The 22,420-nt window shown below is 32.6% G+C and overlaps 4 protein-coding genes across 7 annotated transcripts; 1 reads left to right on the forward strand and 3 right to left on the reverse strand.

Moving 5' to 3' along the window:
- The first annotated feature begins 487 nt into the window (after positions 1 to 487).
- LOC114379277 (fatty acid hydroperoxide lyase, chloroplastic) lies at positions 488 to 6,165 on the forward strand. Its single transcript, XM_028337909.1, has 3 exons — positions 488 to 1,062; positions 3,523 to 3,904; positions 5,327 to 6,165. Exons 1-3 carry the CDS (start codon positions 664 to 666, stop codon positions 5,968 to 5,970), a joined length of 1,425 nt encoding a protein of 474 aa, XP_028193710.1. The 5' UTR covers positions 488 to 663; the 3' UTR covers positions 5,971 to 6,165.
- Positions 6,166 to 6,715: 550 nt separating this feature from the next.
- LOC114379276 (cellulose synthase-like protein H1) lies at positions 6,716 to 12,111 on the reverse strand. Its single transcript, XM_028337908.1, has 9 exons — positions 11,650 to 12,111; positions 11,032 to 11,359; positions 10,639 to 10,764; positions 10,223 to 10,339; positions 9,868 to 10,080; positions 9,599 to 9,737; positions 9,245 to 9,432; positions 8,016 to 8,369; positions 6,716 to 7,473 (listed from the first exon to the last, which is right to left on the reverse strand). Exons 1-9 carry the CDS (start codon positions 11,907 to 11,909, stop codon positions 6,934 to 6,936), a joined length of 2,265 nt encoding a protein of 754 aa, XP_028193709.1. The 5' UTR covers positions 11,910 to 12,111; the 3' UTR covers positions 6,716 to 6,933.
- A 3,070-nt stretch (positions 12,112 to 15,181) lies between these two features.
- Positions 15,182 to 21,952, reverse strand: LOC114379766. Of its 2 annotated transcripts, XM_028338466.1 has the most exons (3): positions 21,587 to 21,952; positions 20,357 to 20,380; positions 15,182 to 15,772 (listed from the first exon to the last, which is right to left on the reverse strand). In XM_028338466.1, the coding sequence occupies exons 1-3, from the start codon at positions 21,732 to 21,734 to the stop codon at positions 15,426 to 15,428; spliced, it is 519 nt and encodes a 172-aa protein (XP_028194267.1). In that variant the 5' UTR covers positions 21,735 to 21,952; the 3' UTR covers positions 15,182 to 15,425. The 2 variants fall into 2 exon arrangements, with proteins under 2 accessions (XP_028194267.1, XP_028194269.1); XM_028338468.1 differs by lacking the exons at positions 20,357 to 20,380; positions 21,587 to 21,952 and adding an exon at positions 16,283 to 16,404.
- On the reverse strand, positions 15,636 to 18,871 carry LOC114379765 (pentatricopeptide repeat-containing protein At1g02060, chloroplastic). 3 transcript variants are annotated; one of them, XM_028338464.1, is made up of 3 exons: positions 18,744 to 18,871; positions 16,570 to 18,672; positions 15,636 to 15,772 (listed from the first exon to the last, which is right to left on the reverse strand). In XM_028338464.1, the coding sequence occupies exons 1-3, from the start codon at positions 18,824 to 18,826 to the stop codon at positions 15,733 to 15,735; spliced, it is 2,226 nt and encodes a 741-aa protein (XP_028194265.1). In that variant the 5' UTR covers positions 18,827 to 18,871; the 3' UTR covers positions 15,636 to 15,732. The 3 variants fall into 3 exon arrangements, with proteins under 3 accessions (XP_028194265.1, XP_028194264.1, XP_028194266.1); XM_028338463.1 differs by having other exon boundaries at positions 16,570 to 18,678; positions 18,744 to 18,859; XM_028338465.1 differs by lacking the exon at positions 15,636 to 15,772 and adding an exon at positions 15,991 to 16,404 and having other exon boundaries at positions 16,570 to 18,678; positions 18,744 to 18,857.
- Positions 21,953 to 22,420: the final 468 nt, after the last annotated feature.

The following is a 22,420-nucleotide window of genomic DNA, read 5'->3' on the forward strand; positions in this document are numbered from 1 at the left end:
AAACGAGTCAAAGTAGATTTTAAGTACAAGACTGACTTACTAACACACTTTTACAACTTGTTTGGTAAGAGAGAGATTGGAGTGACAGAGATGATAAAACTAAGATGGATTATTTGATAAGAGAGAAAGAGACTGAAAATAACTTCAAAAATAGTGAGACATACTTTCCCATTTTTTACTTATTTCATACCATATTTCTATTTTTCTTTAACTAAATATTTTTAATTTTTATTTTATTCTCATACATTTCTTTTTCCTCTACCAATCAGGACATTTGAGAAATTATATTGATATAACAAGTCAATATGTAAGATACTATGATCATGCTTTTAGTATGCTTGAGAAGAGAAATATCATCGTATTAGGGTGGCATTTAAGACATTGGCGTCTAATCTGTACGGAGACACGACGTGTGGTAACAAAAGAGCTAAATACCAAAACAAGTGTTTCCCCATTGATCCCACCCCTACCACATGGTCCATCAAGGTGAAAGAAAGAGAGTCATTGGGTTTCAATTGTTCACATTGGATTGCATAGCAACACAAATCCAAAAATATTGGACAATATAATAATATCTCATTAACTCCTCCTTTCTCCTCATCACATATTCACATCAAAGAGCAACCACCACACCACACAGCACTTCCCTTCTCCTCCTCCACCATGTCATTGCCACCGCCGTCGCTGGTAACGGCGGCGACTCCGACGGAGCTTCCGATCCGGCAGATTCCGGGAAGCTACGGGTTCCCGTTGCTGGGCCCCATCTCGGATCGGCTTGACTACTTCTGGTTCCAGAAGCCAGAGAGCTTCTTCAGAAAGCGAGTGGAGAAATACAAGAGCACTGTGTTCCGCACCAATGTTCCTCCCTCCTTCCCCTTCTTCGTTAACGTTAATCCCAACGTAATCGCGGTTCTCGACGTGAAATCATTCTCCCACCTCTTCGACATGGACCTCGTCGACAAGAAGGATGTTCTTGTCGGAGACTTTGTCCCCAGCGTCGCCTTCACCGGAAACATGAGAGTCGGCGTTTACCAGGACACTACCGAACCTCAACATTCCAAGGTACACTTCTTCATTTATTAATTTATTCCTTCAATTTCGTTTCTGAATTATGAATTTTTACAATTTAGGTGAACATTGAAGAAATTCAACTTTAATTTTTCGGTCACTGATTTTCACTGTAGAGGAGTAATAATATCAACTAAGAAAATAAAGGTGCACCATAGGTTTTTCTATTATCGTTTTATGTGAGGGGAGATTGGGAATTTAGACGTTGCACGCATAGAAACAAAACAAATTGAGAAGAAAAGAAGCGTGTTAGGAAGGAAACAAAAAGTATGTGCATATGTTCAGCACTGTAGGGACTACGAAGTGTGACGTCGTTTTCAAGTCCTTTCTTCGAGTTACAATGCCTAGCTCGTTAACTGGATTATTATCATGTGGTGTGCAATGAAGCAGGGTCAGTTGCCCTCTTTGTATTGGGTATAGAATGTGAATCTTGTCTTTAGGATATTAATTAAAAAATTAAGAGATAAAATATTTATCATAAAAATCATATGAGAATATAAAAAAAATCATTAATAATATAATTTTATATATTTTAATAAAAAAATTTCTTTTGTTGGTTCTTTAACCAATGCACTGAAGGCTCTAGTTAGCAGTCATAGATTATAATTTAAAGTTGGAGTATAATGAAAGAAAAAAAACATAAATATTTATTTTTGTCTTTAAATTTATTAGGCGGTTTACATTAAGATCCCTAAAAGATAAAAAATTAATGTCTCATCCCCAAATTTGCAAGAAGCGTAACAAATTAGTCCTACCGTTAGTTTTCTTTGTTAGACATATAATGTAAGAGTTGCTAATAATTTCATGCAATATGAGACTTAATTGAAAATTTAAAACTCCTTTCTAGGGATCAAAATGATAATAAATGTTAAGTTTAAGGACTAAAATGTTAGTAAATGGTTAAATTCATGAACTAAAATGACCGATAAGTTACTAAATTTAGAGACCAAATAAAAAAATTAACTTTTTAACATTTGACAACCATGTGAATTATACGTTACAACTGTCAGGTGTCACATCATCACTAGAAGTGTCATATAGACACAATAAATTAATTTGTTCACTTTTTGCAAATTTGAGGATACAATTTTAATTTTCCATCTTTGAGGGACTTAATTGCTACGGCCTAACAGATTTAAGAAAGAAAATGAAATATTTACCCAAGAAAAAAAGAAGGAAAAATTGCACTTGCCTTCTTTCTACCAAGGACAAAACCTAAATAGAGCTTCATAATCAATTAGAACCAAAGTTCTATCTCCATAATTTTTATAATTTATAATGGTTGACAAAGTGGTAACAACTTTTGTTTATTAACTAAGTAGTTAAGTTGATCTCGTATATAAAATAAATTATGTTAAGGAAAAAATATTTATTTTGTGTGCTCCCATGATCTCCAACAAAAATTAATTATTGTTTTAGCATGTACAACTTTGTACTAATACCAAATGATTAGAAAAAAAATTATAATTCTTTGATACAAACTTTTTATTAGATATAGATTATTTAAATATAACTCTAATTGTGATTGTTGAACCACACATATAATACTTAAGCAATCGTATTTAAAATCTGTACTTTCCACAGTCAAAAAAAGATTTGTACTTTCCTAAATGACCTAATGCTCTAGCATTTAGAAAACACTTACCTCCCATAAATAGCACCGGAGAAGGAGTGTATGCGTAATTTTATTAAATAAAGCAAAGTCTGTGTAATTTTATTAAATTGGAGGAGTATAATTTAATAGGACTTTTGACGAAGTGAGTGCAATATTTCCAAAAAAAAAAAAAGAAACTAAGTTTAGGGTAATTGGTGGAGATAAATGTTAGTTGCATGTACATTTTCCTAAAAATATATATCCATCTAAATTGAGTTAGACAAATTTTGCAATTTGAATTTCTGTTTTTCACAAAAAAAGAGGCTAAGTTTAGGGGTAGGTAAGAGATTTTGTTTGTGTGAACTATACGTTCTAAGAAAGTTGAAGTTTGATTTTTTGAATGGTTTAAATTTAGTATAGTATTAGAGTAAAAAACTTATATTGATTTCTAATAATATGTTAACACATCAATAAGAAGGTACGATTTTTAGATAATAAAAAAAATTGCTGACTTTTTTAATATAAATTTAATAATGTAAAAGTAAGTCAATCTTAAACTAAAGAAAGTACATTTTAAATGTATTTTTTCATCTAGATTAATATAACCCACGTTTTATTTTGAGAGCTAATTTAATTATTCACTCTGTTAGCGCAAAGAATTTTGATTGTTGAGTAAACACACTAATTAATATTGAGAATAAAAGATCAGTGAGTCCCCAAAATAATGAATGTCGCATTTTCGTGTTTAATTTTGGAAGGCTTTGCACTATTGATCCATGATTAAGAGCTACGAATCAATCACTCATCAGCAATAACATTCATACAAATTTGATTGTGTAGTTGATTCATGCTGCATGCAGGTGAAGAACTACATCATGGATATTCTGAAAAGAAGCTCAGGCATATGGGTATCAGAACTAGAATCAAACCTAGACACACTGTGGGACAACATCGAAGCATCACTCTCGAAATCCTCATCAGTTTCGTACCTTTTCCCGTTACAACAGTTTCTCTTCACGTTCCTCTGCAAAGTCCTTGCCGGTGCAGACCCTGCACGTGACCCTAAAATCGCAGAGTCAGGCTATTCCATGCTTAATAGTTGGCTCGCTCTTCAGCTGCTCCCCACAGTCAGCGTGGGCATCCTTCAACCCCTGGAAGAAATCTTCCTCCACTCCTTTGCCTACCCTTTCTTCCTCGTCGGTGGAAACTACAACAACCTCTACAACTTCATCAAGCAACAAGGTTTCCTACTTTTATTTCTCCTATTAATTTGCCCACATTTTTTTTAATTAATGTTGCATAGTTAGTAATTAATAATGGTTACCAATTAGGTTTTATGGTTGTTCTTTATCTTCCTATCATGATTAATTTGTGATTTTAGCTGTTTTTTTTTCTAAAATTAATTTTTTAATTATTATAATCATTTTTTTAATCTAAAATCACAAAAGAGATTGCTTGGTTGACATCAAATCAAGAGAAAAGAAGAATTTTTTTAATTTTTTTTTGAGTCTCACATTTTTATTTTTCTATTTTAATTTAAATATTTTTTTCTCTCTTCTCTTCTCTCCAATCAAATAATCCCACAATTTGATTGAGTGTAAGAATGGACTTTGAAAACAAAATGATTTGAATGATTTAGCAGCAAAAAAAAAAGATTTTATTTTAAAGATTCAGGATATAATTAATTAAAGTGTGTGAAACTATTGTATTTACAATTTTACATCATTTAATAAAATTTTATAAAATATAAAATTAAGCAATTATAGAAAGTTCTTTTTTGTAAGATAAAATTTAAGTGTAATATTTTTAACATTTTAATAGTATATTCTAATGCAATTTTTTTAAAATTTAAATTATTAAAAAATAAAAATATTATATTATATAAATATATTTTTAATTGGTTTTAAAATTACTTTTTTTATTAAATTATTTAAATTTTTTAAGAGTTTATTAAATTAATTTTTTTAATAAGAAAATAATATTATTAAATATAATTATTTTGTTATATTATTTAATTTACTTAAGATATTTTTAGGTGAATATTTTTTTAAAAAATCTGAATTTTGTCTAATAATATATTTATTTTAGTTAAAAAATTAAAACTTTTAATATTATTTTTTTACTAAATATAATTTGTTTGTTTATGTTATTAGATTTAATTAAAAACGATAATAATTTTAATTTAACAATTTATTTATAGAAGAACATTATACTACATCAATAAAATATTTAAACAATTACATTTGGCTAAGGAAAACGTGAAGATATGTTAAAACAATTGTTTCTATTGTTATCTTGTCGAAAAATTTCACATTTTTTTTATTTTTTCGTTCATTTTCGTGTCCATCTTAGTAGGAATGCAAGTTAAAACGGGACGATGCTTTGCAATCCTCTCTCCTTGGATGAGGATCTCCCTAATCTCCTTCATATTCTTGCTACTACCTATTTCTTGTAACAAAAAATAATGTATATTGGAATTTTTTTTGAAAGAGGTGTATTATGATAATTTTTAAGAAAGAGAGTATATTTTGGTAAAAAAAACCACAATTTTACATGATTTCCTTGAAGTGATAAATGTAGTAGTAGATTACATCATCATCATCATGCACCCATAAACAAATCAAATCATGAAGATTGGTTAACCAAGAATCCTTGCTTAAACAGGCAAGGACACTATAAACCGGGGCGCAATCGGGTTCGGGTTAACCGAAGAAGAAGCCATCCACAATTTGCTCTTCGTGCTGGGCTTCAACTCCTACGGCGGATTCTCCATTTTTCTCCCCTCTCTGATCGATGCCATAGCCAGCAACTCCGCATTGCAGGAGAAGCTTAAAAAAGAAGCGAGAGAAAAGGGCGGGTCAACGCTGACCTTCGACTCGGTCAAAGAGATGGACCTGATCCAATCCGTGGTCTACGAAACGCTGCGCATGAACCCTCCGGTTCCACTCCAGTACGGTCGAGCCCGAAAGGACTTCCGGTTGAGTTCGCACGACTCGGTCTTCCACGTCAAGAAGGGCGAGTTGCTGTGCGGCTTTCAGAAGCTCGTCATGAGGGACTCCGTTATATTCGACGAACCGGACCGGTTCAAGCCGGACCGGTTCACCCAAGAGAAAGGGGCCCAGTTGTTGAACTACTTGTATTGGTCCAATGGGCCTCAGACCGGGTCGCCCAGTGTGTCCAATAAACAGTGCGCGGGTAAGGACGTTGTCACACTCACCGCGGCTTTGATTGTGGCGTACCTTTTTCGCAGGTATGATTCCATCCAAGGGGATGGCAGTTCCATCACTGCCCTTCAAAAGACCAAGTGAAAGAAGGGTAAATGTGTATTTTCATTGTGGAGCTTGTATTTTATCTAAGGTATATTATTTACTTGAGAATGATGATCTATTTATATAGAAGAGGCAGGTTTATGCAACTCTTTCATAAACTACAATCTTCAATTGTAACTAACAGATGACTGATACATTTTGTAATCGTATGCGCACTTCTTTTTTTTTTTTCAACTTTTCGTACGCACGGGTGATGGTGATTGTTACTATTGATGTAAAAGAAAAAATCAGTCCATTGTAAATTCAACATTATAAGTGGATAATCTGCTGGGTTTGCATATAAGCAAAATATGAATTAAATAAATCAGTTACTGAAAATGATAACAGGTAATCTATTGCCATCAAAAAATGAGTGGTACTAGATCCAGTCTATAGATATTGATGTCAAGGTATAGTATAATAATGATAACTGGATAATGTTTCTTCATAAACTACAGTGATTTAGAGGATTAAAAGCTTAAGGTTTATTGCTTATTTGATTCCCTATATTTGCACAATTTTTACATTTTAATCCATATACCTAAAATTTACTTGTTTTTATTCTTACACGCATACTTTTTTAATCTGTTTTAGTCATTACCGTCCAAAATTATATAGTGACTAAGATAGATTAAAGAAATGTATTGTAGAGATCAAAACGAGCTAAAAATGTATGAGTATGGACTAAAATAATAGTTTCAAAGAACAGGGAGTAAGTGAGGTAACACATACAAGATTATGCAGGTAGGACCAAATGAAGCTTAATTACGTAACCTTTTACTGCATTGACATGAATTGCAAAAATAGAATCAATAGATGACTTTTGTAGGAGATCTTCCCAATAGTATAACTTGTTGCCATTCAATGTTCTGTCAAAATTCAATAGCATACAGTTTTAAAATGTGAACATAATTCAAAGAAACCAGGAATTAGAACACATGAAAGAGGACCAAATGAATCTGATCAATTGGCAACGGAGGCATTGCACAGTTGAACGAATAGGAAAGCTAGCACCATTGCCTTGCATATTGTGGATAAGGGAATTCCATACTTTCCTTTCGCAAACAATCCCTTCAACAAAGGCAAGTAGCATAGAACCAGATATGCACTGCAAAACACCTCACCTAGCCCATATGTACGCTCATTCTTAAGAAGAGATTGTTGCCACCTCCACCAGCTGATAACTAGTGCTGTGAGTTGAATGAGCAAAATGGCTGTGCCTGGTACAAAAATGGGAGACTTGTTGAAAATGAACCTTCCCACATTTTCATCATTGGAAGATGGTTGGTCTTTCTTTGTTATTTCAAAGACAGTGTCAGATATCCTCAATCGCTTAAGGACGATATCCAAAAATCCAAAAAAGCATGAAGTCATGGTTGTTATTCTTCCCATTCTCTGGTTGTTCCACCATGTTCTTGCTGACAAGCCTGATATCAAGTGCTCCAATAAAGTAGCTACGTTGTACATCACACACACACTCGTAGGGATCCACATGCCGGGTTCCTGCACGACAATCGTTTACCAAACTGTTGAAACAACGTGTTCAAAGCTAGAAAGGTAGTAATAATTACAAAAGATAGTTACTTAGTGCGAAATTTCGTACTTTTCATATAAAAAAGAAACAACGTTTCAATTTCTTGTAAGAAAGAAAGAAAGAAACAATGTTTCCATTTGAAATTCCTAAATAATAATCTGGACAGAAGTTAGACAAAGTTTTGCAACATGTATCACGAATCCTTCTACAGCATGTTTTTGGTACTACAACTTAAGTGCAATCTTTATTTGAGGAGAAAAATACTGATATGTACACTTTTAAATGGGAACATTTTACATTTGCATGGCATAATAAAAACTGTGGGTGAGATGGTTGAAAGAGTGAAACCAGTAAATGCAACAATCTAACTGATAAAAGTGTTAAACCAGTGAATGTAACAAAACAAAACTTGTGTTGCTTTATGAAAGAAATCAGAGCTGGAGAAGGTGGTAATGTGCATATGCATTTAAAATGGTCAACAAAAGTTCTGTGTAATGTGTTTTGTGCCCACCTTATTAGGCAAGAAACTGGAATTGGTGATGATGCAGTAGGCAGGGAGAAGGGCATAGCATATTTCAGGCACAGATCTTAAGGCCCAATTAGTGATCCAAACGTACGCCAAGCACTCTCTGAATTGGAGCTTACCAAATAGAGTGCCAAAAATAGGACAGTGGCTGCTAAGGAAAATGTCAAACAAGCCTGAGGACCATCTCTTATGTTGGCCCATTTGACCTAGGTTATCTTGAGGTGAACAGCCCATGAAGGCCATTGGATCTGGTGAACAAACTTCTGATCTCCAACCTTTTGTGTGCATTACCAGACCTGTGAGTACATCCTCTGATGTTGATCCATATAACCATCCCACCTGGCATTCTCAATAGTCAACAAACTAAGCACTTTTAACAAAAAAGTAAAGAAAAGAAAACATAAGCATTTATTTACCAGTTATCAACATTTTTTTAAATTCAATTTCTATGCACTGTCCATGTAATACATTTATCTACCAAATAGAAATCATTGTTGTAATGAAATTTAAAATAATTATAGTAAAAATTAATAAATTTACTATATATACTAATTTGTAATTGGATGAGTCAATAATTAATCCGAGCATAAGTTATACCAAAATTTTAAATCATGTATTTATTAAGATATATTAAAAGCTTCATACAAAAAAAAAACTAATATCTTGAATTTATAGATAAAACATCTTATAAATAACCATTTAAGAAATGCATGTTTGGTTGAGTATTTTTCTGAAGAAAATAAGCGTTTTGTTTGAAGAAAATAATTTTTAAAAAATAAATTAAAGGAAAAAGCATACGTCATGGAGAAATTATAATATGCTAAATTGTCAACTTTTGTAAGGTATACATTCAAGATAGATCCATCCATAGCTACTGGTAAAAAATTTCAAGAGATTGAATTCTCATTTATTTATGATTTCTTAGGTACATATATAAAATATTTAACTATCACCTTCTTAAAAATCAATTTTATATCCTACCCCACATCATCTCAATCTGACTTTTTAACATGCTTCACAGTCATTTATAAGCACCGAAAAGGAAATGCACATGCGACTCCGTGTGCTGACTGTTTAGTTGAGGTGTGAATATCTTGTTTTATATTTTTTTAAAGTAAGATGAGAACAGAATATCTTGTTTTATATTTGGAAAAAAAAAATCATTGATAGCAATTTGTAGCCTTAACAAGTTGAATATTGATTCTATTTCTCACCTGTTTACCCCAGGCGGTGCTGTATTCATAATCACAACTAGCAACTTGGTTCGCTGCTTTAAGCTCAAGAGATTTGAAAAGCTTATCATTGGGAGTAAATGTCATCTCTTCTAAAGCATGTTTAGCTGATTCAACAAACCCTCTTGAAGCTCCAAATATTTGCATTGTTTTCTTTTGAGACTTTGTTCCTGCATAAGATATATAAGACGGTAACACTAGATGTTACATATTTCTTAAGACAAAATAACAGGAATTCATTCTACTACTAAGTTGAACTTGTTCTGCTTCAACAAGTATATTCATTTGGGAATTTCTAAAAGCATGAAAGCATAGTGAGTCTTATGTAACAAGTACCATTAATGAAACCAAAATCCTTCTTCATATTTTGAATGTCATAATCAGGAGAAAGACCGTAAATAACTTTTCTTCTGTGGAAGCAATTTGTTCCTGCGTATATAATCCCCTGAAGTCCTGCAAATCCACCACCTATGTACTGCATTACATGAAGCATGAAAATGAGATTTGTTTATACACCTATTTATTATCATTTATTTCTCATAGCTCATAAACCTATTGCTAGCTTTCTCATAATGCAAATTTGTTTGGTGTATGACTTGACATACCATAGGCAAAGCTACAAGCTGATTTCCATAAGCATCATCCTTTACTGTATCATAGAATCTTTGGGGACATTGAACAAATGCAACTTCTTTTTCTCCCTTTGAATCCAAGAAAATGCAGAGGGCATGTTGTGCAATCTTGGGATTGTTCACATACATATCACAATCCACGTTTAGGATATAGGGAGCATTTGTCATCAACGCGGAGACTCTTGTCTGTACAATGTGCAAATGATGGGAAATTTTAGATCAAAAGAAAGAAGGTACATTAATTTATGATCAAGAGAGATTTGATTTTTTGTGAATGCTGTTAATGAGAGAATAAAATTTATGGAATTCAGAGGAAAATAAACTTTACCAACACATTCATAGCACCGGCTTTGTAATGATGTGGATGTTGTGGCCTTTTTTCTCGAGATATGTAGATTAAGTGAGGTACTCCATCTCTAAGCCCTTCTTTGTTCTCCCATATTACCTACCAACATAACTTAAACCATTTATTTTAATGCAAAGATAACTATATTTTGTACCAGTAGCCTAAACTAAAAGCACTCTTTATTATTGTCCATATTTGTGAAGGCAAATTACATATTTACTCCTGTACTCCTATATATATTTATGATTAATTACAATATCATAATATGATTCAAAGATCATATAAGAAAAATTGGCATTTCAAAAAATGTGATTCGTTAATGCTAGCTAATGAACAGATTACCAACGCCAATAAAATGTGATGTATGAATATTTATAAAAATGCTTGATGTAGTGTACCTTAATGATGGATGGGTGATTTTTCAGCTCTGTTTTTGAGAAGACTGCATACTCTCCAACGAGTGGACACGGATTCGATTTTTGGCTAGCATTCTGAATTTTACGGCAAAGTTGTTCATACTCTTTCTGCCAAATTACAAGAACTACAAACTGTCATTTCAAGCTTTGCAGAAGATAAATACTTCAATTTTTTACCCTCTTGCGCTCTACATTCATTTTATAGAGGATAAAAGAAAGAAAGAATAGGAAACATAATAAATATATATATATTTTTTTTTACAAATACAATAAAAGGGAAGTAGCAGTACTGTATCAATCATTGCAGGGTGTGTGTTTGTATAACTAACCTTCCAATCTTGGTAAACAAAATGGCTAATACCATAAATAAATTACCTTCATCAGTGACCATTCTTGTTCAAATTCTTGCAAATCAGTGTTTTTGTCAACCGTGGCATCCTCAGAGAAGTATCTAAACGGTGCTCTAACTTGTACATTGTACTTCTTACAGAAAGGTACCCAAAGTTTGGCAAATTTGGTGGCTTCAACAAGAGCATAGAAGGTAAGAGGAGAACAGCCATCATCAGAAACATAGCAAGCTAACTTGTTTGCAGGGTAATCAAGAGCCAAAAGAGACAACACAGTGTTGATTGTGATGATGGCTGGTTCAAGCACAGGGTCTGCCGTTGTCACAAACACATCCACTTGTGGAAGCTCACCTACCCTGTTGACAAAAAAAAAAAAAAATGCATCTTCCATAAACTCTCAATATTAGTACTACATTAGAAAACAACCAAGAAAATAATCAAGAAACTAAGCTATTAGTTATAACTTTCACATTTAAACGCCACTCCTCCATTCTCAACGAGTTAATATATGATCATGGTTTTAAATAGCATTCCGCAACCGCAGTTGCATCCACAATGTCAAGGTATTTAGACTCATCGCAACAGCAATTGCGGCCGCATCAGCAACATTTTCCCACAATTTAAAACAATGTATATAATACTTTACCGGAGAAAGAGACGGTCTAGGTGGGTGGTGGTTCGTGCAGGAGTCCATTTGGTGCTAATGGTGGTGAGCCAAGTGAGGGTGAACCATGACTCGCACAGGGTTGCAAGAAACCAAGGGAAAGAATAGTGGCTAATGGAGTAAACACGGTAAGAGAGAAGGATGAGAAGGAGGAGGAAGATGAGGGAATCCATTGCTCTTGAAAAGGTGTGTTTTAGCCATAGTTTTTGGTAGAGAGGGAGGAGGGTGTTTTGATTGGCCATTGAACAGATTAGCAAGAACAAGTGCTCAAACTAGAAATAGGGGCACACTGTAGCCACTGGCCATTCAACAAAGCCTAATGCTCAGGGAATGATCCTTTTAAAGGCAAGCATGCATTCATGGAAATTATGCATGATTTTAATCGGATATAAATTAACTGGGAGCTATACTTGAGAATTTGCTGTTAAAACTTCTTTTAACATAGTAGTATCAATTTGCACGAGAAAAATAACCTTTAACCAATCAAAACATAAGCTTGAGTCCATGACCAATGACGCTTAGGATATGACTTAATGACTAGTAGAGAGAAAACCATAATACCAATCCCATTTTCTTACTACTTTTGTCTTTGTACTATTAAGCATTTTTTATAAACTAAACTAATATGGGTCCTTTGTTTTAGTTTATTTATTACAAAAAGCACATTTTTAAAACAAAATAAGTAATTTTTTTGTTTTTATAAATAAAAATTCTGTTTTTTAATATTTTTTTTATAATGTGTTTACTTAAATAATAGTTTTATGTTTTTTTAAGAAGAAAATTCTATTTATTTCTTATAAAAACGCTTTTATTCATAATATTTTATAAATATTATATACATTTTTAAAAGAATAGTTTTAATATAATTTAATACTTCAAATATGACATTAACTTCTTTTGTTAATTAGTATTTCTTTCGACATCTTTAATTTAAGAAAAAAAGGTCAAGATGTTTGATATCAAATTAATGCTTACTAAAATCTAAACTTCTTTCATGATTAATATAATATTTTTTCAATATTTTTTCTTTTAAAAATTCCAACTTTTGAAATTCAAATAAAAAGGTCAAACTAATTTAGTATTTTAATTTTTTTCAAATAAGTTATCAATAAAAGAAAATAAATTAATTTAATATGTATAAAAAATAATAATAAAATAAAATTAATTATTTTATAAGAACCAAAAGAAGTAAGAATGTGTGATATTCTCACCATTGAGAATTTCATAAAAATATTTATAGCTTAAGATATTCAAATTTCACACTTTGAATAAAATATTAAAATTCAAAAACTTTGTCGATGACGATAATCTAGGGTGGATTTAAATATCAATTAATCCAAATTCTTTTCAATGCATGCGGCAGTAGATGTAAGCTGTTTTTGTAGGTAATAATGTGCCTAACCCATTGATCACAACTCACATTTATAATAATGGAGGTGATGTTTTTCATGGAAAGAATCCAACATATGTTGAGGGTGTGGGAATAGATTATACTTCTTCCGAATTCCGAATTCAAATATAAGTAATAATTTTTTCTCTTAGTAAATCTCAATTATTTATATTTTATTCAATGAATCTATTTTTAAAATATATTTCATTTAATAAGGTTAAATATTTTTTTTTTATCTTTATCAAGTTTCTATAAAAAATAATTTTTAAAAAATATTTATTTTTAATTAAAAATAACATAATTTAATGAAATTAACTAATTTTTTTATAAGTGTGAAAAATGTTAATATTTTGCTTGTAATCGAGAACTAGTTACAATGCTTTAAGAAGATTGGATATAAGGAGAGGGTATAAATATACTATTACAAGCATTATATACGTTTCTTTGAATGGCGTAAAGAAGTAAAAAATTACATTCATGCTTCTGAGGTTGCAAGAGTAACTACAATTGTTATTTCTAGTTCAAGGCATAGATATTCCCAAATTCAATCTCATTCTTTCATTTATATATAAATCAGAAAAATTCTGACTCATGAGTCATGGCCACGTTTTTATCCGAATCCCTACATATCGGATATTCTCCGGCTAAAGTCAGGAAAGGATGAAGTGGGTAAAGTTCTTTTTTTTTATTTTTTTAATATTTGTGCGTGGGTCTATTTGCAGACAAAAGACGAAATATACGTGGACAAAACATTCATGGACAAATAATTTATCAATAAGAGGACAGAATTTACATGCATAATCGTTGCAGACAAAAGCATGGTTCTGATGACTACTAGATGGAGAGTGTGGTATCTCTCTTCTTTCTATGGACCTTTTCTCAGAATGCAGAATCGATTGAGGATCCAACTACTCAAGTCAGAATTTTGGACGAACAACTTTGGAGTGGGGTGGGGTTGGGTATATTTTAATTAACACTACCAACCCACTTGTATTATTATTCCCAATGGTTGTATAAAGTTCGTCCTTATGAAATATTTTTATTTTTTTAAAGTATTAATTTTATATTTTCCTCATGTTGAATATATTGTCTAATACTTTTCACTTTTTTCAATCAATGCTTTGAAATACTTAGGAAAAAAATTGTCTTGTCTTTGACATGAATTACCTTACACTTTGTTATTTTCTTGTCTTGGAAGAGATTCGTCAGTTCATTATATATTTTTCGAGAGGCAAATCAAGTAGAAGGATAAGGCTCTCCCTTCATATTTCCTTTCCGTTATTTGATATGATTCCATATTTCCTTGTTATGTATATCTCCATTGGGTTATGTATCTACTGCATGCAACTTTCCTCTATGGATTTTAATATTGTTGGATTTGGGGTCTGGTCTCATTCCTTTCAGCAAAGAGTAAGTTGTTCACTGATTATTTATTCTCAGTTTTGTTGGATTGCCAAAGTGAATAATTGCTTAAACTAGCCTTCATTCTTAACTATTCTCGTTTAAATTCTGTCGAATCTTCTCCTTTGCTCTTATTTCTCATCAATATGGAGTATCCAAAGGGTGCACTAACTTGAGTGGCATACTTCTTAAAGGAAGGTATTCAAAACATAGCAAATTATTTGACTTCCAAAAAATTATCTGAAAACGTAGAAAGCTAATAGAAGCTCTGAAAAAAAAAAAAAAACAGAAGCCATTTAGCATTTGCCTAAACGTTTGACAATTCAAGTGTGTGAATGTTTGGCAATTTGGCATAAAGCCATGTAACAAGTCTTCCCTTCCCTAAGCAAGTTGTGTTAAAGCCTAATCTAAAACTGACTGAGTACTGCACACAGTTTGGTACAACGCATTTTATGATATAAATACAAGTGTAAAGGGAAGTATGATACACCCATTAACAATTTTTAATTCTTGGCTTAGTACAAATCCATCCCCACTTAAAAAGCAATTAGGTGACCTACTTCCAGTTAGATTCATTGCCCACCTTAGGCAAACAAAAATCTTATCTCTGCTAATGCTATATTTCTAGAATAAGCTACAATCAAAATCGACTTTCAAACCAGATCTTTCAGGAACTAGCACCACAATTTTCTTATGTAGAAATTTGTCACAAACTTGCAGATCTTTAAAAAACTAGTAACACAATTTTTGTAAGAAATTTGTCACAAACTTACAAAAATTTTCTTATGTAATAAGTACCAAAAATGGAGGTTAGAAATACAATGACATCTCTATTGGCTTTTTACAATTTTGACATTTTATGAATACTTTAATTATATGGACTATATATGATGATTTACTACTTCCAGTACTAAATATCACTTCGCTGAAACTAGTATGCAATAACTAGATGGAGGCCACACCAAGTCTAAGCAGTGTGTACTTTCCCTTTAGACTGTTTCTTAGATTTGGCAAGCCCTTCATTCCATCCTTTCTGACGAGCTCTCTGTTCCCACAATGCAGAGTGCTTCTTCTGAGCCACTAACGCCATCTCGGCTTTTTCCCTGGCTTCCTCGCATGTTTCCATTCCTGAATTACACTTGTCCGCTTCTTTTTGATACTGAGATGCAATCTTCTTAGACTCCAGCAGAGCCATGTCAGCACAATGCTGATTTTTCAAAGCTTCAGTTTCCCGAAGATTTAGTTCTTCCGACAGTAACTCCGCAACATTGTTTTCAGTGTCTCCATCCACCTTTGGATTGTGCTTTGCACATTCTAATGACAATTCAATTAATCAAGAAAAGAAATAGCAGTTGGTAAAAGGAGTTGGATTTTAAAAACAGACAGAAATTTTTTGTGATGACACAACTGCAGGCAAAATAAAATTTCTGACCTTATGCTTTTATCGTATCTCCATGCAGTCACTTATCTAGTAAAAGATTCATTTCTTATTAATGTTGAAAATGATACATCACACTCAAACCATGTGAGGCTTTTTTTGGGATGTGATTGGAGCCATGTCTTTGCCTTACTTGTCAAGGAGAATGGGACCTTTAGTTCAATCTAGTGAGGTGAAAGTAATTGTGATGGATTACCATGGAATCTCTCTAATTCTTTCATAGCACTGGTTAAAAAAACATGCATGTATTCAATCACTAAAAGATACATAAATGTTTTAGGAATTGTTCCAAATTGAGTCACCATTTACTAATATTTAATATTTAATTAGCCTTTGATGATAGTCTAGGAAACAGAAGATTTAAAGAATAATCCCAGTTAAGTCACCATTTAGACATAGAGCTCGTCTAATTCTGAACAAGAGCTTCCCCGATCTACATTGACTCAGATCCTGATTGCAGCAGTTGATGGGTCCCTTACCTCTTTTCATGACATTCTAGCTTCCTAATCTGTTGAATGTATCCAATCACTTTAGTTTATATGTCAAACAAAATATTCTACTTAATGAAATAACGATCATCTTCAACCTGTAGAAGCTTATGATTTTTACTTTCAATAATCAAAATGTAAAAGATGAAAACAGAATAATGAAATATGCAAGGAACATGACTCACGCTTTAATAGGCCTGAACTTCTTAGTGCTATGATTCGGCATAGATCCATTCAAGTTATCCAGTCTTGGCAATCTCTTTGATATAAATGCAGCTTCCTCTCTTTTTCCCCCTTCCTCTAAAGCAGCTATCAGATCATCTAGACATGTCAATTTCTGATGTAAACCGTTCTCCACTAATTCATGGCATAAACTAAATGCTTCTGAAACCTTGTTAATTTTACAAAGATTCAAAATAGTTGCATTACACAAATCAATATCAACATTCTGGTGATTTTCCAAACTAAAAAGCAACAATTTGCATGCTTCTGACAGCTTTCCTCTTTTAAGGAGAAATTGAGCCACTTCTTCTATTTTAACATAGTACCCATTCTTATAAAGCAAATTAATAATCTCAAATGCTCTTTCATGTTGTCCACGTCCAAAAAGTAGCTGTAAACTCTCAGTTGATAGGTTTATATTCTGTCTAACGTTTTTCTCCAGCATCATAACAATAACACAGGAAGACTCATGAGCACAACCCTTTTCCAAAAGTTTTGCCAGAACAGAATGCCAGGTAGATGTTTTAGGTTGATAGGAGCTCTTGAGCATTTTCTCTAGTGTCTCCTTTGCAAGCAGAGGCTTATCCTTCTGAAGAAAACCATCAATCAAATAATCATATATCTCAATATCTGGAAGAAAGTCTCTTCTTAGCATCCACATCAAAAGCTCATATCCACTTTCGTATGCACCTTCTTTACAATGCCCCATAATCACTGTCGTGTATGATTGGGGATCTTGTGTACCCCTTTTCATTAGCTGTCTAATCACCCTCTCAGCCTTCTTAGTCTTCCCATGTTCACACAAAGACTCAAATATAGGATTATAAGAGGCTGCAAGCGGCTTAGAGCCAAATTTGCTTAACAAGATTTCCTTTTCAAATAACTCATCAAACAGCTGCTCTGCCATATCATAGTCCCCTTTCTGACACAAACTCCGTATCAGAGTGCTGTACGAGGCTGAATCCGCAGGGATCCGAAATTTTTTCATGCTTTCAAACACCTTCAATGCTTCATCCAGGTTTCCTGCACAACAATGCAAATGAATAATGGTATTAAAAGTAAACGTATCTGGGCTGAACCCTCCATCGCTTTTCATTCGTTCCAAAACATCTTTCATCTTGTCCAACTTGTGTGCCTCACAAAGCCCTTTTACCAAAGTATTATAGGTAATCATGTTCGGCTTAAGGCCCCGGCTAGTCATCTCTTCAAGAACAACCAATGCCTCCTCAACTTCCTGCTTCATACAATACCCACGAATCAAAGTCGTATAAGTAACAACATTAGGATTCAAACCCTCACATTTCTTGCCCATACCATTCACCAAATTCCGAGCAATTCTAACCTTCCCCGCTCTACACAAACCATCAACAAGTGTGTTATACGTAACAACATCCGCATCGCAATTAAAACTCTCCATCTCTCTAAAAAAACGAAACCCTTCATCAACCATGGAGTTCTTGCAAAACCCTCTGATCAAAACATTGTAAGTACAAGTGTCCGGAGAAACACCATACGTGCCAAGCATTTCATCATACACCTCCTTGGCCATATTGGTGCGACCCCTTTTAAGCAAAATTGACAACAGACTGTTGAAGGTAACCACAGAGGGGGACACGGCAATGGATTTCATGGTCTGAAAAAGCTTCATGGACTCTTTGAAGAGGCCGGCTTCAGCATAACTCCGAATGAGGCTATTGAAGAACCTGTCCTCGAGCTTGACCGTTCCCTTGGAGTGTTTCTCAATGGAAAAGAGGAAGTTTCTGGCCACATTGAGGTTCCTCTCGCGACCAAGGATTTCTAGCATGATGAAGTAGGATTCGGGGGTGTGGGAGAAACCCTTTTGCTGGGTCCATTTGAAGAAGCGAAGGGCCTTGGAAGGGTCTTTGATGAGACGAAGTGTTCGGAGAACAGTGGTTTTGGAGATAGTGCTTAGGAGAGAAGAGAGCAACCCATTTGAAAAAGGTTTGGAATTGATGAGATTGGCGATGGTTTTGGCGGTTTTGCTTGCGTTTCTTGATCTGGGTCTTGCGTTTTGGGGTTGTTCTTGGGGGTCGGAGCAAAAGTACCTGAACCTTCAAAACCAGTTATGAGAAAAAATAAATAAGAAAAGGAGAGAAAGGAGTCTAGAGAAATGCACCTAAGGTGGGAATTGAAGATGGAGATGGGAATGAAACGCTGATTTGAAGACAGTTGGTGTGAGGAGAGACTGAGAGAAACCATGCTGAAGCTGTGAACTCAGTACAGTGCCTACTGCCTACTGTTATACGCTAAAAAAGTAGGGGTTCTGGCTTAAGGTGTGGTCGATTTTCAGACAAAAAAAAAAGTTTCGAAATAAACATAAAATAAAAATACAATCTAATTTGATTAAATTTAAATGTAACATCAAATTTAAATCAAATTAATTTATAAAACTTTTTTTTATATATTTTGTTCGGTAGTTTTTTTAAGAGTTGTTATTTTGTTTTGCTCCTTGTAAATATTAAAGTTATTGCATTGAGACTTAAAATTAAAATATTTATTTTATTTTATTTTTAAATGAGTCTTCTTATGATATTTTTCTTATCTCATCATTTTGCAATTTTTTTTTTAAAATATTTCTTGATATGATCACACACGCACACAGGTGCACACACACATCTTAAGGTGTTTTACATAAATCAAGAAAATTAAAATTAATAAAAAGATGAAAAAGAATAATAATTTTATACACAATTGTTATTTTAGTTTTTCAATATAACATTACTTAATATTTTCCATTTATAACCCTTATAATATTAATGATATGGACTACAAAATAAAAATTGAATTAATGATGATAAGATTAATTTTGTAAAATTGTTGTTCTCTTTCATTTATTTATTGATTTTTCTTTATTTGTATAAAACAACCTAAGACAATAAATATAATGAGATGAAGAGATTAATATATTAGTATTTCATTAAGAAACCAAAGTGAAATTTATTAAGAGTATTGGTGGAAAAAGTTATTACTAGTGCATTGAAAAATTAAGATGTCATTTATTTTGGGATAACTTTTTTTTTTCAATTGCAGTACCTATTTTGGGACTAAGGGAATATTTAATATAGGTAGTAAATATATTAAAAAAAAATGATGACAAAGTTAATTAATTAATGATATTAAATATTATAATTAATTAATGACATTAAATATTTATTAAACATATATTAAATGAGTTTTGCTTCACTCCATGCAGACACTTATATAGTAAAAGATTCATTTCTTATTAATGTTGAAAATGATACATCACACTCAAACCATGAAGTAACATCTAACGCAAGCAAGTTCATACCTTTAATTGAACACAACAGATTATATGTTGCCTCAAAGCAAATTTTTTCAACACTAGCTAAGCCCTAAATTGTTTTTAGCACTTTAAAGTACTAGATTGACATAAAAAAAAATTCTATAATATATACTACAGAATCCATCATATATAGATTGACATAAAGAAAATAGGCCAATAATGAATCAATTTTTATAGAAGGAAAAACACAGAGAAGGAAGATAAGATTTCAGATCTTGATAGTTCACCCTACCTAAGGAGAAAAAGCAAGCCAGCCTACTAGTTAGGTGAGGGTAACTACGTTATTTGAGCTCCTATCATCATCATTCAAGTTTGTTTCAAATTCAGCCATATAGAAGTTTATGATAATAAAGAAAGGTTTACTCATGTACAGTACACCAATAGAGATATTTCACTGGAGTTCATTCAGGAAACCAGAAACCAACCTTCAAATGAAGAGTTGCTAAGTCCTGCACAAATACAGATAAAGAAACTGGAATAAGCATATGTTTGATTTGATGTCAGATCAAGAGAAAGCAGCAACAAATCATAATGAAGCAACAATCTTCAATTGGAACTAGAATTGCTTTGACAGTACAGAGATTAAGAATTTAAAAATTTATTAGTGATAAGCAAGCATAGGCTTTGGAAATGTTTCAAGGCTATTGTGCTTAGGTTAGTATTGGTTTTAATTGAAAACATAAATAGGCTAAGCAGGAAGAGCCCGGCTTGTCGGTTTGCAGTCAACATGCTGCTTCATTGTTAGTTTCATCGTCAATGCTATCTGACTATCTCAAAGATGCACATAACCAAGCATTCCCAAGCAAAAGGGTGACACAGGTAATTAATTAACAACTTTTCCCTGCCACGCCTCCTAGAATATGCGAGATTTAACAAGATGAATTATAGGATCAGATATCATTTTGAATTTCATCTTAAAATCAATTAATATTGGGTGAAGTTGTCCAACAGGTACTCCCTTCGTTCCTAATTACAAAACTCATTCACCTAATTTATGTCCCTTAAAAAAGTAATTAATCTAGTTAATCACATAAAATCTGTTAATTATTTTAACTATCATTTCAGAATTATCCTTTTCTTATCTCTATCCATCTAATTGTTTTTCATTAATATTTGGAAAAGGAATAATTAAATAAGAATATATAGGAAAACAATAATTATTATATCTAAAAATTAAAAAAAAATCTCATAAAAAAGAATAAATAAATTTCTGAAAATAATCTTATAATTAAATATATATAAACTGGACCTCGAAAATTTAGGAGTTCCTGATATTAATGTTTAATTAAGTTGCTGAGATGATACTATATCATAATACCATGCCTATTGCATATTGCCTTATTGCTTATGCCAGTTAGTCCCGACGTGGTACAACATTCATGAATTACTGAAGCAACCATCGAAATATGAAAACTTATGCCAGTTTTATGATAGATAATAATGATAGTAACAATAACAAATAAATAAATGCACATACAAAAACAGCATGGAAGCAAATCTAAAGTCGAAGCACATGGTTTGATGAAACCAGTTATTTTGAGGAAAGGGCCAATTGATAAGATTTTGAACAGAAACCCAGAAAAGTAAAAGGGGAAATTGGTGGAAAAAGTTATTAACTTTGAGATGAGATGTGACGGTGGAGAGAGGAAAGTTACCTTGGGGAATCGTAATGATGGGTTGAGAAGAGCAATCGCAGACGCAAGGAGCGCAAGAAGAAGATGAAGAAGAGTGGTTGACGTGTTCAATGAAGTGCCAGTAGAGAGGGGGACCCACTATGTAGCCTGCAATGCACAGTGCCACCATTCACAGACCAAACCGAACCACAACGCCACCGCAATTCATAGCCATCTCTCTCTCTTTCAAACTATGTTAAGGGGTTGTGGTGTGCAGAGAGAAAAAGAGAGAGAAATTGAAGTGTGAAACCAAGTTGAAGTCGTTAATAGCAAACAGCTAAGAAGTTGCTTCTTCACTCCTGTTTGCTTCCTTCTTCTGCATTTACTTCAAAGGAGATTTTTATTGACTTGTTGTCTATCTCATTAAATACTTTAAATTAGTAGCAAAGTATAATAATTAGAAAAATGTTAAACAACTCCCTAATGGCATTCATGAAATAACGAAATATTTTTATTAGAAAGTGAAATGTTATGATTTTTTTTTTACCTTTTTCTATAATTTAGATAATAAGTATTTTTTCTTTTTTAACTAAAGATATTGATTAATAATATTCTAATAATTATTAATAATAAATGGATTAAAATTTAGTTTTTAGTTTTTGGGTTTTCAATTTTTGTTCCTTAAATTATTTTAAAAAATATTTAATCTCTAAAAATTTGTCATTATTAAAAATAATTTCTGTTGTTAATATTCTATGTTAAATAATGAAATGTCCACAAACAAGACAGATTAAATTTTATATGTATGTCATGTATATACTTGATAAGTTTTATTATAATTAGATAAATAATTGAAATGTTAATTAAAATGTAAAT

Source organism: Glycine soja, chromosome 12 (genome assembly GCF_004193775.1).
Source record: "Glycine soja cultivar W05 chromosome 12, ASM419377v2, whole genome shotgun sequence".
Taxonomy (NCBI): Eukaryota; Viridiplantae; Streptophyta; class Magnoliopsida; order Fabales; family Fabaceae; genus Glycine; species Glycine soja.

Coding starts and splice junctions, on each gene's coding strand:
- LOC114379277 (XM_028337909.1), top strand. CDS start 664: ATGTCATTGCCACCGCCGTCGCTGGTAACGGCGGCGACTCCGACGGAG. Junction 1,063..3,522: donor CCGAACCTCAACATTCCAAG/GTACACTTCTTC, acceptor TGCTGCATGCAG/GTGAAGAACTACATCATGGA. Junction 3,905..5,326: donor CAACTTCATCAAGCAACAAG/GTTTCCTACTTT, acceptor TTGCTTAAACAG/GCAAGGACACTATAAACCGG.
- LOC114379276 (XM_028337908.1), bottom strand. CDS start 11,909: ATGGCCAATCAAAACACCCTCCTCCCTCTCTACCAAAAACTATGGCTA. Junction 10,081..10,222: donor CCGGTGCTATGAATGTGTTG/GTAAAGTTTATT, acceptor CACATTGTACAG/ACAAGAGTCTCCGCGTTGAT. Junction 8,370..9,244: donor GCACCGCCTGGGGTAAACAG/GTGAGAAATAGA, acceptor TGAGAATGCCAG/GTGGGATGGTTATATGGATC.
- LOC114379765 (XM_028338463.1), bottom strand. CDS start 18,826: ATGGTTTCTCTCAGTCTCTCCTCACACCAACTGTCTTCAAATCAGCGT. Junction 18,679..18,743: donor ATCTTCAATTCCCACCTTAG/GTGCATTTCTCT, acceptor CTGGTTTTGAAG/GTTCAGGTACTTTTGCTCCG. Junction 15,773..16,569: donor AAGTTCAGGCCTATTAAAGC/GTGAGTCATGTT, acceptor AATTGTCATTAG/AATGTGCAAAGCACAATCCA.
- LOC114379766 (XM_028338466.1), bottom strand. CDS start 21,734: ATGGTGGCACTGTGCATTGCAGGCTACATAGTGGGTCCCCCTCTCTAC. Junction 20,381..21,586: donor CATCATTACGATTCCCCAAG/GTAACTTTCCTC, acceptor GTATTTGTGCAG/GACTTAGCAACTCTTCATTT. Junction 15,773..20,356: donor TAGCAACTCTTCATTTGAAG/GTTGGTTTCTGG, acceptor AATTGTCATTAG/AATGTGCAAAGCACAATCCA.